Source organism: Vombatus ursinus, unplaced genomic scaffold, assembly GCF_900497805.2.
Source record: "Vombatus ursinus unplaced genomic scaffold, bare-nosed wombat genome assembly UNPS02004704.1, whole genome shotgun sequence".
NCBI classification, from domain to species: Eukaryota; Metazoa; Chordata; class Mammalia; order Diprotodontia; family Vombatidae; genus Vombatus; species Vombatus ursinus.
In genome coordinates this window covers 2,112,907-2,126,052 of record NW_020944482.1, presented here as the reverse complement: position 1 = coordinate 2,126,052, position 13,146 = coordinate 2,112,907, and the positions used below count along the sequence as shown (strand labels likewise).

Here is a 13,146-nt window from a genome sequence, read left to right as displayed (position 1 = left end):
TGGTTAGAGGGCAGGACCTAGATGAGGATCCAGCAAAGGAAACGGAGGAGTAGTCAGATAGATAGTAGGAAAACCAGGAGAGCAGTGTTTGGAAAACCTAGAGAGAAGAGAGTATCAAGACAAAAAGGATGGTCAACAGTATAAAAGCCTACAGATAGGTCAAGAAGGGTGAGTACTGAGAAAAGGTCATTGGATTTAGCTACTAAGAAATCATTAGTATATACAGAGTAAATGGAAGATAATCTCAGAGAGGAGGGCACTAGTAGGTAGAGGGCAGGGAAGGCCTCCTGCAGAAAGTGAGATTTGAATTGAGCCCTCTTGAAGGAAACCAAGAAAATTAAGAGAAAAAAGTGTGAGAGGGCAAAGCATTCCAGATACAGGAGTCAGGAAGTGCAATGATGCAGAGACAAGAGATGATGGAGTGCTGTGTTCAAGTAACTTGTCAATTGAATGAAGGAGAATTAGAAGAAAGAAGACTACAAAGTATATGCAGTCAGAAATTCATCCATTCAACAAGCATTTATTAAGTACCTACTATGTACAGGCACTGTACTGAATACTGGGGGTATGGAGACAAAAATAAAATAAATCCAGATCTCAAGGAGCTCATATTCTACCAGTCAGACAAACAAAACTTTGTCAAAGTGAAATAGAAGTGGAGTATACGACTATCCACATGGGAGAGGGAGTAGATTCGCCCTGCTTTTAGTAGGGCGGGACTTTGACCAAAGCAATGGAGCTAATAATAATCTATGGAGATAGATTTCAGGTCCATATTGGAAAAAGCTTATTTATAGCAGGAGTTATTTCAAAATTAATTAGACCACTCTAAAAGACCTTCTTGTTGCTGGAACTATTCAAGCAAAGGTGGGGGTGATGATTTATTTATTTATTTTCTCAGCCGAGGACAAAGTTTATTAGAACATCCATCATATTGGGCAGACTCTTAAGGTGTCTGAACATTAGTAAGCTATTGGCGTATTGGCTAGATTATAAGAATATAAACAGTGGCTAAATTTTAGGAATCTGAGCAGTGGCTAGATTATAAGAATCTAAGCATCTTAATGGAGACAAGATGGACCTTATATACAGAAAGACTGTGGGAGGGATCTAGGAGTGCCAAGTAGTTTGGGGTGACTGGAGGAGGGGTCTAAGGAAATCTGGACAGGAATGGCCAGTAAGCTGGGGTGAATAGAACTCCTGGAACCTGGACAATGGAACCTAACTAGGATTAAGTGTGGGAAATGGCTGGGGGCCCACAGGGAGGGCTAGGCTAGGTTAAGGGTAATAGAATTGGGAGATTGGGTGTAGCCACAATGAAAAGCCAGTTGATGAGATTATAGCTTCAGGTGAATGCCAGAGACTTGGCCATGTGGGAAAGTCCAGGGTTTTTCCTTTTGGGGATTTAGCTCCCATTCTCATCATTCCCTCCTCAAACAAATGGGACCCAAATTCTTTTGGGGTAAGGGGCGATGGTCTCGACTTCTGAAACTGCTTCCTGCTGGCAAGGGGCATAGAGCTGTCCCTGCCTGGAAGGGTTCCCAAAAAGGAGGTTGACTGGAACTGAGCACAGGCTGCATCCAGGGAACAATGGGGGGACATTAGCTGGTACCCGCTGTTTGCTACCAACTGTAGGTGAATGGCCCATAGTCTGCAAGACACAAATCTGACAGTAAAAACTGCAGGGCCCAGATATAAAGCAGGGACTAGATTTAGGGCCCAACTTTGAGAGGATAAAACATCCTCAGCTCTGTTTGGATTCAGATAATTCAGTTTTCCAACCATGCAGTACCAAATCCACCTCATAGCCAGACTCAAGAATAGCCAGGTGGGTAACATTCTCTTTCAAAGGAACATAATGGGGAAACTGAGCCAGGAGGATCCCATCTTAGACTGAGGCTAAAATTGTCCTTTCAGCTTTTCCCAATGCTGACTTCCCACCAGTATCACCTTCTCTGAGTAACTTGTGGCATTTCTCTCAGATGGTAGATTATTGATTATCAATGGATTATGACCCATCAGACAACTCAAAACAAAATCCTATGAGCTTTTACCTCAAACAGCAAGTTTTACTAATCACAGCTTAGGAAAAACTTTTCCAGGATTTATATCTCAAATTTAAATTTGTCCTGATGTGAAAAGCCAATCATTAGAGATTTCTATACACTTGCAAATTCTCAGTAAGCCATAACCCAAACAAGCTTTTCAGCTAGTTTATACATTAAAACAATAACCAACAATAGCCAAACTATTTTAGTGGTAACCAAATTATGAAAAGTTGCTTGACATAACTGATACAAAAAGTTCATCAATTTGAAACTTGAAACAAACCCATTACCAACGCGTTTCCAAGTTACTTTACACAGAGAATCAACATCTCATCATTAACAGTTAAAACTAAAACTTTAAGAAGAGCATGCTTACCCGAGTTCGGAGGCCAGCTTCTTTACCTTGAGCAGGATGTGCTGAACCTGGGTGATGCTTCCAGGTAAAGGTTGCCCTAGGGCCCAAAGCCCTTGCCCCCCCCCCCCCCCCCCCCGTAGCTGCTGCCCCTCCCCCCTCCTTCCTTTCCCAGGTGGGGGAGAGCAAAATCAAAGGAGAAGGGTAAAGGGTGAAACTCTCTTCTTCTATAAGAGGGGTTAACAGATACCCTCTTGACTCAAGGGAAGGGAGTGACCAGGTTGTACAGATGTTTCAAAACTCCTTAATGATCAATCACAAAACCTCCAGAATATGCCAAGATATTTTTAGCTGTTCTAACTTTCTCTGTAACACCCATGAAGGAGGATTCAGAGGTGCAGAGGGAAGGCAGTAAGCCTCAGGGAACCAAAAAGCAATTGCAGTTTTCCGCAATTCCCTAGCACCGAGGGAGTTAACAGAATTGAGCATATACTTCCAGATCAGGCGTCCCTCCGTCCTTGTCCTCTATGCTGTGGAAGGTGTACCCAGGTCCATGGCCTTGAACTGACCCAGTGGACTGAGAGCCTGAGAGCACCAGGCCAGGTGTGAGACAGCCTTGTAACTGTCTGCCAGAAAAGCACCTCCAAGCCTTGGTGCTTGGAGAGCGACCCCAACTGCAGAGCAAGAAAGGAGGGGAGGGGGGAAGCTTATATACCTTCCAGTCTTGGCTGGAGAAGAACTTGGGGTTAGGCAGTTTCCCTGTAGGGACCACCAAAATGATGCAGTTTAGGGGGTGGGGTCCTGGGACCCCAAAATCACAACACGTGGGTCCTGCCCGAAAGAATTTGACCCAAGCCTTCTTTCAGCCAAAAACAAGGTTTATTGAAGATTTGCCATATTAGCTAGACTCTTAAGGAATCTGAGCATCTGTGGGTTATTGGCTAGATTATAAGAATCTGAGCAGTGGCTAGATTATAAGAATCCCAGCAGTGGCTAGATTTTAAGAACCTGAGCAGTGGCTGGATTATAAGAATCTAAGCTGGAGTGATGATTTAGAAGTGCTGAAGAAGGCATTTCTGATTTGATAGAAGGTTGGATTATAAATGATCCCTTGCAATTCTAAGAGCTCTGTGTACATGCCCTATCTGTCAAAAGAATGTAAATCCTTTGAGGAAAGGGACTGTTTTCCATTCTTATCATTATAGTCTTAGCACCTAACACGATGCCTTGTGTATGTTTTTTGTCATACTTAGGATTTAATTGGTGGAGGGAACTCAGGGTGGGTAAGGAGGTGACCCCCTCTACAATTCAAATCCATAAATTTTTTGAAAAAATCTATTTTGGGGGCAGCAAGGTGCTGCAGTGGATAGAGCACCAGCCCTGGAATCAGGAGGACTTGAGTTCAAATCTGGTCTCAGACCAGACACTTGACACTACCCGTGTGACCCTAGGCAAGTCACTTAACCCCAATTGCCTGGACAAAAAAAAAAAACTATTTTTAATTTGTAAAAATATTTCCCAATTACATTTTAAATTTTTTTAATATTTTAAAAAATTTTGGGTTGCAAATTCTCTCCCTTTCTCCTTCCCCCACTCCTTAGGAAGGCAAACAATTTGCTATCATTTATACATATGAAATCATGCAAAACAAATGTCCATATTTGCCATGTTGCAAAAGAAAACACACATACAAACAAGAAAAATAAATTAAAAAGGTATGCTTCTAAAATTTAATTAATAACTAGAACAGTTTCAGTTAATGGTGAGGTTGGAACCCAAGTAAGAGTTCAAGTTCAAGTTCAAGAAGTGAATGAGCGGACAGAAAAATGGAAGCACCTATTGTAGATGGCCCTTTCAAGGAGTCTGGCCACAAAGGGCAGAAGAGTTATAGGATGATTGTTAGGGGATGGAAGGATTAATAGAGATTTTTTTGAGGATGGAGGAGACAAGGATATGTTTGCCTGGGTATATACTTTTTTGTGGATAATACTGGTTCTTCTTGGTAATCAAAATCAGTTCCTTTAACTAGCTAGACTAAAGTGGACTCAGTTCACATTACTCTAAAATGAGCCAGCCTGTGCTCGAGCATCATTTCAGGTGTCAAAACTGAAGCTTCCATTTGCTTACCAAGTTCTGGTTTCATTCAGTATCTCCCCACTCCTTCCTCTAGCTTTAGATCCATTCAAATGGTAAAACAGAGACCCTACTAGGTTTAATTAGCATTTCATACCCCTCTTGGTCAAGTTACAGTGTTCTCTGGTTCTCCTGCTCTTCCTTTTTTTTTTTCTTTCTTTCTGGTAAATATGTATCTATATTCTTTTTCTTTTTTTTAAAATTAACTTACTTATCTTTAGTTTTCAACATTGAATTCCACAAAATCTTAGTTCCAAATTTTCTTCTCCTCTCTCCCCTCCCCCCACCCCAAGACAGCGAGCATTTTGAATACCCCTTACCCTGATCTGCTATTGTTATGTAATCTCACGACTGTACACAAACACAAATGACTTTCAAATATATGACTTTTTCGTGTAATCATGAAGTTCTTTTTTCTTCATTTCACCTTTTGGGAAAACAGGTGATATCTTTCAAATCCATCGACCTGTAACTGTTGAAACTTCAGAAGCAGCTCTCCAGCGAATAAAGAAACAGGGCTTACAATTGCCTCTCTCACCTGACCAGCTCCTTCTGACTGTAAGCTCCCTGCAGCAGACTCACACAGCAAGTAATACTGACCGTCTCCGTATCCCAAAAGCCAATGTCCGTGATGCTTGGGGACCTGCAGTCCTACAGCAGGAAACTTCAAATAACTTTCTGGACTTAAAAGATATGTCACTCCTACCAGGAAGGGCTGAACAGGCTGCTCAAATCAAGAAGTTGAAATCTGCTAGTATTGGTCCAAGTTTTAAAAGAAGTAGCACCCCATTTGAAATCCAAAAATTGCAGCCCAACTTAAAGAAGTCCTTACACAGCTCTAAGGTATGTTCTCACATCCCACAGCCCATGACTGTCTGTCCTAAGTCCTGTGAAACCTTGAAGGATGGAGAAGAAAGAGCACACACAAAGACAGGCAACCTGACTAGCACCAATATCATCAAACCTAATCGTATGATAATTCGAAGCACAGCAGAGTCCTCCTATCTCCAGGTGAAGCCACCCACATACGCTGTGACGGCCAATCCCTATCGGGTCAATACTGGGTTCGTGCTCCTGACAATGAAACAAAAGAAGGAATACAATGAAGCCAAAATGGTGGAGTATAAGAATGTGAAACCCATTAGAACAGCCAATCCTGATAAAGCAAGCAAAGTAGCCTGGCTCAGGAAGATCAAAGGTCTGTCTATAGATGACTTCATGAAGAAAGGGAAAATAGCAGCCCCTGAATTTGGACATAATACATTTATCTGAATGTTGGCCACAAAAAAAAGCATCTTATCTTTAAAATAAACATAAAATTAAATTGCTATCATTATTTGAGCTTTTGTTGTTTGGGCCTTTTACATGGTAATTAGTCTTTTGAAGTGGGGAAATTCTAGCCATCTACCACCCCCTCACCCACCCATTTCTCTAAGGGATCACAGCATCTTAAATTAAGAACTAAGATCATCTGGTCCAACCCTGCCTTTTTACAGATGAAAAAACTGAGGCCTAGATGTATGAATAGGGATTACCAATGTCACACATGGGAAATCTGGGATTCAAACCCAAGTCTTCTCACTCCAAATACAGTGATCATTTGGATTTGGTTCCTGAAATTCCTTTTATTATTATCACTTCTTAACATGCAAAAATTAGATGTTACCTTTGGCCCCAGGGACTTCTTCTCCCAAGGGGCTCTTGATCTAGATGTGTATGAACCAGGTATAAATATGGGGAAAAAGCCTGGAACTCAAAGAGAAGAGTTAGCCTCTTTCCTCGGTATGAGAAGTGTCCATTCCAGGGCTCTAGGACTCTTAAGTTAAGTTATGGTTCATAACTAAGGTTTTCCCCAAAGGGATAAAAAGTGTCACTTTTCAGAAAAAGTATTCAATGTGCAAAATGGTTACATATCAGGTAAAGGGTTTATTTTCTCCAACACAAAAGAAATGCTTAAACTCAGAAGACTGCATTAGTGATTAGTTAAAGTATAAAACAACAACCCATCATCAACACTATTTTCTCCAAAAAGATAAGGGTACTTTGTAGGAAGACATTTTACTTTCACCTCAGACCTATGCTGCCTGAGCAACTCCTAAGGTTAAGATCACGGTCAGCCAGAAAATGTCCTGGGCTTTCTTAGTCCTTTCAGCTGCAGCATTCTGCAGGAATATACTGTTACAGGAATTACCTCACAATAGACTGTCAGCAAACTTAGGGGCTAGGAACTCTTAAACTCTAAAAATACCCACCAAGGCTAGAAAATGTTTATTTTTCAAAATTGCTAGTTGCAGACCTGTGCTCAGGAAGAAACACAGTGATAGAAGGTAGAAGCCAGGGACTCAGGTTCATCTAGAGTACCATTGCCATATGCTCACTGGAGACTGTTGCTACTTGGGATACGGTAAATAGGGTTAAAGCCCTAGTGAAAGGGAGCCAATAAGAGTCTAACAAAGAAATGGAATCTTTTTCTTCAATCCTCTTATGACCTATTAAAGAAGTAAATTGAAAGATGATGTCGAGGCTCTTTTTTTGATCAAGGCTTTCAAGTAGTCCAATAATTTTTAAATTACCTCTCCTGGATCTATTTTCCAGGTCAATTCTTCTTCCAATGACATATTTCACATTGTCTTCTATATTTTCATTCTTTTGATTTTGTTTACTGTTTCTTGATTTCTCATAAAGTCATTAGTTTCCATTTGCTCCATTCTAATTTTTAATGACTTATTTTCTTCAGTGAGCTTTTGCATCTCTTTTTCTATATGACCAATTCTGAAAATTTGTCCTTCAAGCCACTCAATGGCCAATCTTCTACAAAGTTGCTGCCTCTCTTGTCAGAGCAAAATACAACACATATCCTTAGCAAGATGCCAATGCTTATGTCCATCCCTATAGCCAGAATGAATGCCCAGCTGCATATGAACACCTCTGTTATTTACTATTTCTGAGGGGTAACATTATCAGACATTAAAACCTTAGCTCAGTTAGTGCTGTTTTTACCAGATGTTTGAAAGGAAGGCCTGAAGCACAGTGCCCTGATTAATGGGGCGCTATACACTAGGCTAGGATAGCTAGGTGAAGTTTAGATTCAGTCAAAGGGCCACACTTGAGGACCACATGTGGCCTTGAGACAACAGGGTCCCCTGGCCCCCTCCCCCTGCGTTGGTAAATATATGGGACAAGAAGGGAGCCTACAAGAAGGGAACACCAAAAGAAGAGAGGTAACAACAAGAAGGTTGCTGAAGGTAAATTTTAACTACATTAGAATGAGAAATTATCAAGGAAAACTGCCCTGATATTCTAGAACCAGAGGGTAAAATAGAAATTGAAAGAATCCACTGACCACCTCCTGAAAGAGATCCTAAAATAAAAACTGACAGGAATATTATAGCCAAACTCCAGAGTTCCTAGGTCAAGGAGAAAATATAACAAGTAGCCAGAAAAAAACAATTCAAGTATTGTGGAAACACAATCAGGATAACACAAGATTTAGCAGCTTCTACATTAAAGGATTAGAGGGCTTGGAATATGATATTCCTTACAACCAAGAATCAACTACCCAGCAAAACTGAGTATAAGCCTTCAGGGGAAAAAATGGACATTCAATGAAATAGAGAACTTTCAAGCATTCTTGATGAAAAGACCAGAGCTAAATAGAAAATCTAACTTTCAAATACAAGACTCAAGAGAAGCATAAAAAGGTAAACAGGAAAGGGAAATCATAAGGGACTTAATAAGTTTAAACTGCTTACACTCCTACATGGGAAGATGATATTTGTAACTCATAAGAACTTTCTCATTATTAGGACAGTCAGAAGGAGTATATATAGACAGAGGGCACAGGTATAAGTTGAATATGAAGGGATGATATCTAAAAAAATAAAGTTAATGAGTGAAAGTGGAATGTACTGGGAGAAAGGGAAAGAGAGAGGTAAAATGGGGTAAATTATCTCACATGAAAGAGGCAAGAAAAAGCTTTTACTGTGGAGAGGAAGAGGGGAGAGGTGAGGGGGAGTGAATGAACCTTACTCTCATCAGAACTGGTTCAATGAGGGAATAACATAACACACTCAATTGGGTATAGAAATCTATCTTACCCTACAGGAAAGTAGGAGTGGAAGGGAATAAGAGAAAGGGAGGGGGATAGAAGGGAGAGCAGATTGGGAAAGGGGTAGTCAAGTAGTCAGAAGCAAAACATTTTTGAGGAGGGATAGGGTGAAAGGAGAGAGAGAGAATGGAATAAATGGGGGAAATAGGACGGAGGGAAAGTTTTACAGTTAGTAATTATAACTGTGGAAAAAAAATTTTGAAGAAAGTTTCTCTGATAAAGGCCTAATTTCTCAAATATATAGAGAAATGAGCCAAATTTATAAAAATAAGAGAATTCCCCAATCAATAAGTGATCAAAAGACACAAACAGTTTTCAGATGAAGTGTGAGCAGTTACTTGTTCCTATAGCCATATGAAAAAAATGCTCTAACTCACTATTGACTGGAGAAATACAAATCAAAACAATTCTGAGTACTACCTTATATTTATTAGATTGACTAATAACAACAGAAAAGGAAATCGAGAAATATTGGAGGGGATGTGGGAAAAATGAGACATTAATGCACTGTTGGTAGAGCTGTGAACTGATTCAATTATTTTGTAGTACAATTTGGAACTATGTCTAAATGGCTATAAAACTGTGCATACCCTTTGACCTAGCAATACCACTACTAGGTCTTCATCCCAAAAAAGAAAAAAACAAAAACAAAAAGGAAAAGGATCTATATGTACAAAAATATTTATAGCAGCTCTTTTCTGGTGGCATAGAAGTGGAAATTTAGGGGAAAACCATCAGTTGGGGAATGGCTGAACAAACTGTGACATTGTGATTATAATGGCATACTATTTTGCTATGAAAAATGATAAACAGAATGCTCTCAGAAAAACCTGGAAAGACTTACACGAGCTGATGCAAAGTGAAATGTACTTTGTACAAAGTAACAGCAATATCGTAAGATCATCAGCTGTGAATGACTTGCCTATTCCCAGGAGTGCAATGATCCAAAACAATTCTGAGGGACTTATGATGAGAAATGCTATCTATCCATTCTGAGAGAGGGAACTGATAGTGTCTAATACAGATCGAAGCATACTTTTTAACTTTATTTTTCTTAAGGTTTTTTTGTTTTGGTCTATGTTTTCTTTCACAACATGACCAATGTGGAAATGTTTCACATGACTACACATGTATAACCTATATTGAATTGCTTGCCTTCTCAATGAGGAGGGATAGAGAAGAAGAGAGAGAATTTGGAATTTAAAGTTTTAAAAAATGAATGTTAAAAATCATTTTTACACATAACTGAGAAAAAATAAAATACTAAATAAATTTTCAAAAAAAGGGAGAGAGAGGAGGTACCATGTATCAGGCTCGTTAAACTACTACCGCCACCTAAACCTCTCAAACCCTGTATAGGCCAGCACTTGACACTAACAATGCAATGCTACGCCAGATAGAATCCACTTAGAGGCAGTGATGGCAGCTAGGTGTTACAATGAATAGAGCACCAGACTTTAAGTCAGGAAAACCTGAGTTCAAATTTGGCCTCAGACACTTACTAGCTTTGCGATTCTGAGCAAGTCATTTAACCTGTGTTTGTCCCAGTTTCTTCAACTGTGAAACAGGGATAGGGATAATAGAAACTCCTTCTGAGGATTGTTGTGAGGATCAAATGAGATACTTGTTAAAAGTGCTTAGCACAGGGGCAGCTAAGTGGCGCAGTGGATATAGTACCAGCCCTGAAGTCAGGAGGACCTGAGTTCAAATCCGACCTCAGACCAAACACTTGACACTTACTAGCTGTATGACCCTGGCCAAGTCACTTAATCCCAATTGCCTTAAAAAAAAAAAGTGCTTAGCACAGTGCCTGCTACATAGGTGCTACATAAATGTTTATTCCATTCCATTCCTGGACACCACAGCCCTAATCAAAAGAAGTAACCCCTGTGAAGAAGCTCACCATCCTTGTGACTACTAACACAAATTACTGACCAACTTTTAGTGACAGGTTAAAGCCACGAGTCATGGGAACAGGAACACTCCTCAGCCTCCACGACCAGCACTAAGCGGGGAGGGGGGCATCTTCGGTGGAAAAGGGGCTTACCATCCTCACCAACACTGACCAACTGTCACCAACCTAAATTCCCTCAATTGAGGGAAGACTAAGAAGCCTAGGAATAGCTGTTTATTTGCTTCCTTCTTTTCCTTTCCTTTCTTTCTTTCTCCCCCTCCCTCTCTTCCTCTCCCCAGATAGCTCTTAATCTCCAAACTCACCTTGCTTCCAGACTAGCCTCCTCAGCAACCCTTGTGGAGATAAAAAATGGCAACTGCTTTCGTCGGTGCTGCAGCCCGTCTCTTCAGCAGCCATAGCCACTTTAAATACAAAAAAACAAAAGTTCTTGCCACTGACAAATAGTTCAACATCAGATAATAGATTTTTATCACTGGATATCACATCAAGAACATTCATTACCATATGCTTTGCCTCTGTACACTAAGGACCATACAGCCTTTCTATCTGACTTATATTCTTATATTCTATTAAAATATAATATTCTTATATTCTATTATTAGAATATATTCCTATATTAGAATTTAAGCTCTTTGAGATCAGGGAATGTGTCCCATTTTCTACGTGTAAGACTGCAAAGGGGAACCTTGAAGTCACTTACAGACTGTCCTGTAGATCAAAGGAGCATAACAGATACTTGTAAACTCTCATAAAATAACCAAAAACCACATTCTGAGACTATGTCCTAAATCAGGTATGCTAGCTCGGTCTTACCATAAGGGAAAAGTTCTGCTAATTGCCCATCTAAGGTCTGTAAGCCTTAGATGTGTTCCATAAATCTGCAGGACACCAGCAAAACCCCCTAACTTTGAGATGATGCAGTTATGTTAAGTAACTAACCTCAAGTTGGCACAGATAACAATTAGTCTGTCTTCTAACAAAACCCTAAAAAATGAGACCCGAACTCCTACCCTGAGTACTCTTCCATTTTCTAAGGGTTCATTCTATTCCACTGCTCCCAACTCCAATCCATGGGTACCAAGCTGTGTGCTCCCCCTCCCCATTCTCTTCCCCATGTTGCCTGTATCCCTCTACCCCTAACCCCCACTATCTGGCTTTATATCCTGCCTCCCCGCCACACCCCCCCATCATTTCTCTTTGTACTTTTTGTGCCTTACAAATGTGACTGAAACATTAATCCCTGTTGGCATCATGGTCTTTCCCAGGAAGGACTCAAAAAACTGGGCAAGCCCACCTCCACTTGACCCAGAGAAAACACCTTGTGATCCCATATCCTTATTCAACTAATAACTCCATAAATTAACTAGCAGTGTAATAGTAAACTCTGAAATTTTTTTCATTCATTTATAGCACCTGCTTTGGTCATTTTCAATCATGTCCCACTCTTTATGACTCCTTTCTGGGGTTTTCTTGGCAAAGTTACTAGTGTGGTTTGCCTTCTCCAGCTCACTCTACTGTGAGGAAACTGAGGCAAACAGGGTTAAGTGACTTGTCCAGGATCACACTGTTAGTGTCTGAGGGTGGATTTGTACTCAGGTCTTCCTGATGCCAGGGTTGGCACTCTATCTACTGTGCCACCTAGCTGCCCTGGGTACCATATAGCATGCATTCATGTATGTACACACACACACACACACACACACACACACACACACACACACACGCCACTTAGGCATCCTCAAAAAATACCTACTTAATAAAGAAGTAACTTATCCAGTTTAAGTACCAACTCACTTTTAGTATTTTTAATTAGCTTCAAAATTGATGCTTTTTTCCTTGTGGTTTTTCATATTTTTTAAAATGAATTTTTATTTATGTCTTTTGTTTTTTACATCACCTTAGTTTTCCTCAATATCCCTTCCCCTCCCCCTTCTGGAAAGCCAGGTTGGGGGTGTCTTCTCATCTCTTCTTTTCAAGATATGTGGGCCTCTTTATAATTTTGCTACATTCACTTTCGATTTGGTATGTGTGTTCTTTACATTTACATTGTTGTAGTCATTACGTATACTGTTTTCTAGTTTTTGCTTACTTCACTCTGCATCAATTCACGTAAGCTTTTTCCACGCTTCTCCGTATTCACATTACTTCTTACAGCACAGTCCATTAAATTCTTGTCCCATAAATTCTAATTCTAAAACCAGCCCTATTCTGGGGTCCTCTAATTCCTCCACTAAGGGGGTGATTGTTATTTTTCAGTCGTGTCTGACTTTTCACGTAGAGTTTCCTGGCAGAGACGCTGGAGTGTTTTGCTATTTCCCTCTGCAGCTCATTTTACAGATAAGGAACTGAGGCAAACCTGGTTAAGGGACTCGCCCAGGGTCACACAGCTAGTATGTGTCTAAGACCAGATTTGGATTCAAAATGATGAATCTTCCTGACTCCAGGCCCAGCACTCAGTGCCCAATTCCCCCAGCCCGGCTCACCAGCCACCCCTTCCCAAGTGCCGCTTCTCCCAAGCCTTCCTCCAGAGCTTTGCCCTGCCCCGTTCCTTCTCCCTCTGCCGCTTACACCCACCAGCTCTCTAACACTG

At 40.5% G+C, this 13,146-nt stretch overlaps 1 protein-coding gene across 1 annotated transcript in view; it reads left to right on the top strand.

Annotated features, from left to right (window-relative positions):
• CDRT1 (CMT1A duplicated region transcript 1) overlaps nt 1–5,805 on the top strand; it is an 85,456-nt gene extending 79,651 nt beyond the window's left edge. The window contains exon 13 of the mRNA XM_027840564.1: nt 4,976–5,805. Coding sequence (XP_027696365.1) covers nt 4,976–5,805 — 830 coding nt within the window. The remainder of the gene's footprint in view (nt 1–4,975) is intronic.
• The last annotated feature ends 7,341 nt before the right edge of the window (nt 5,806–13,146 follow it).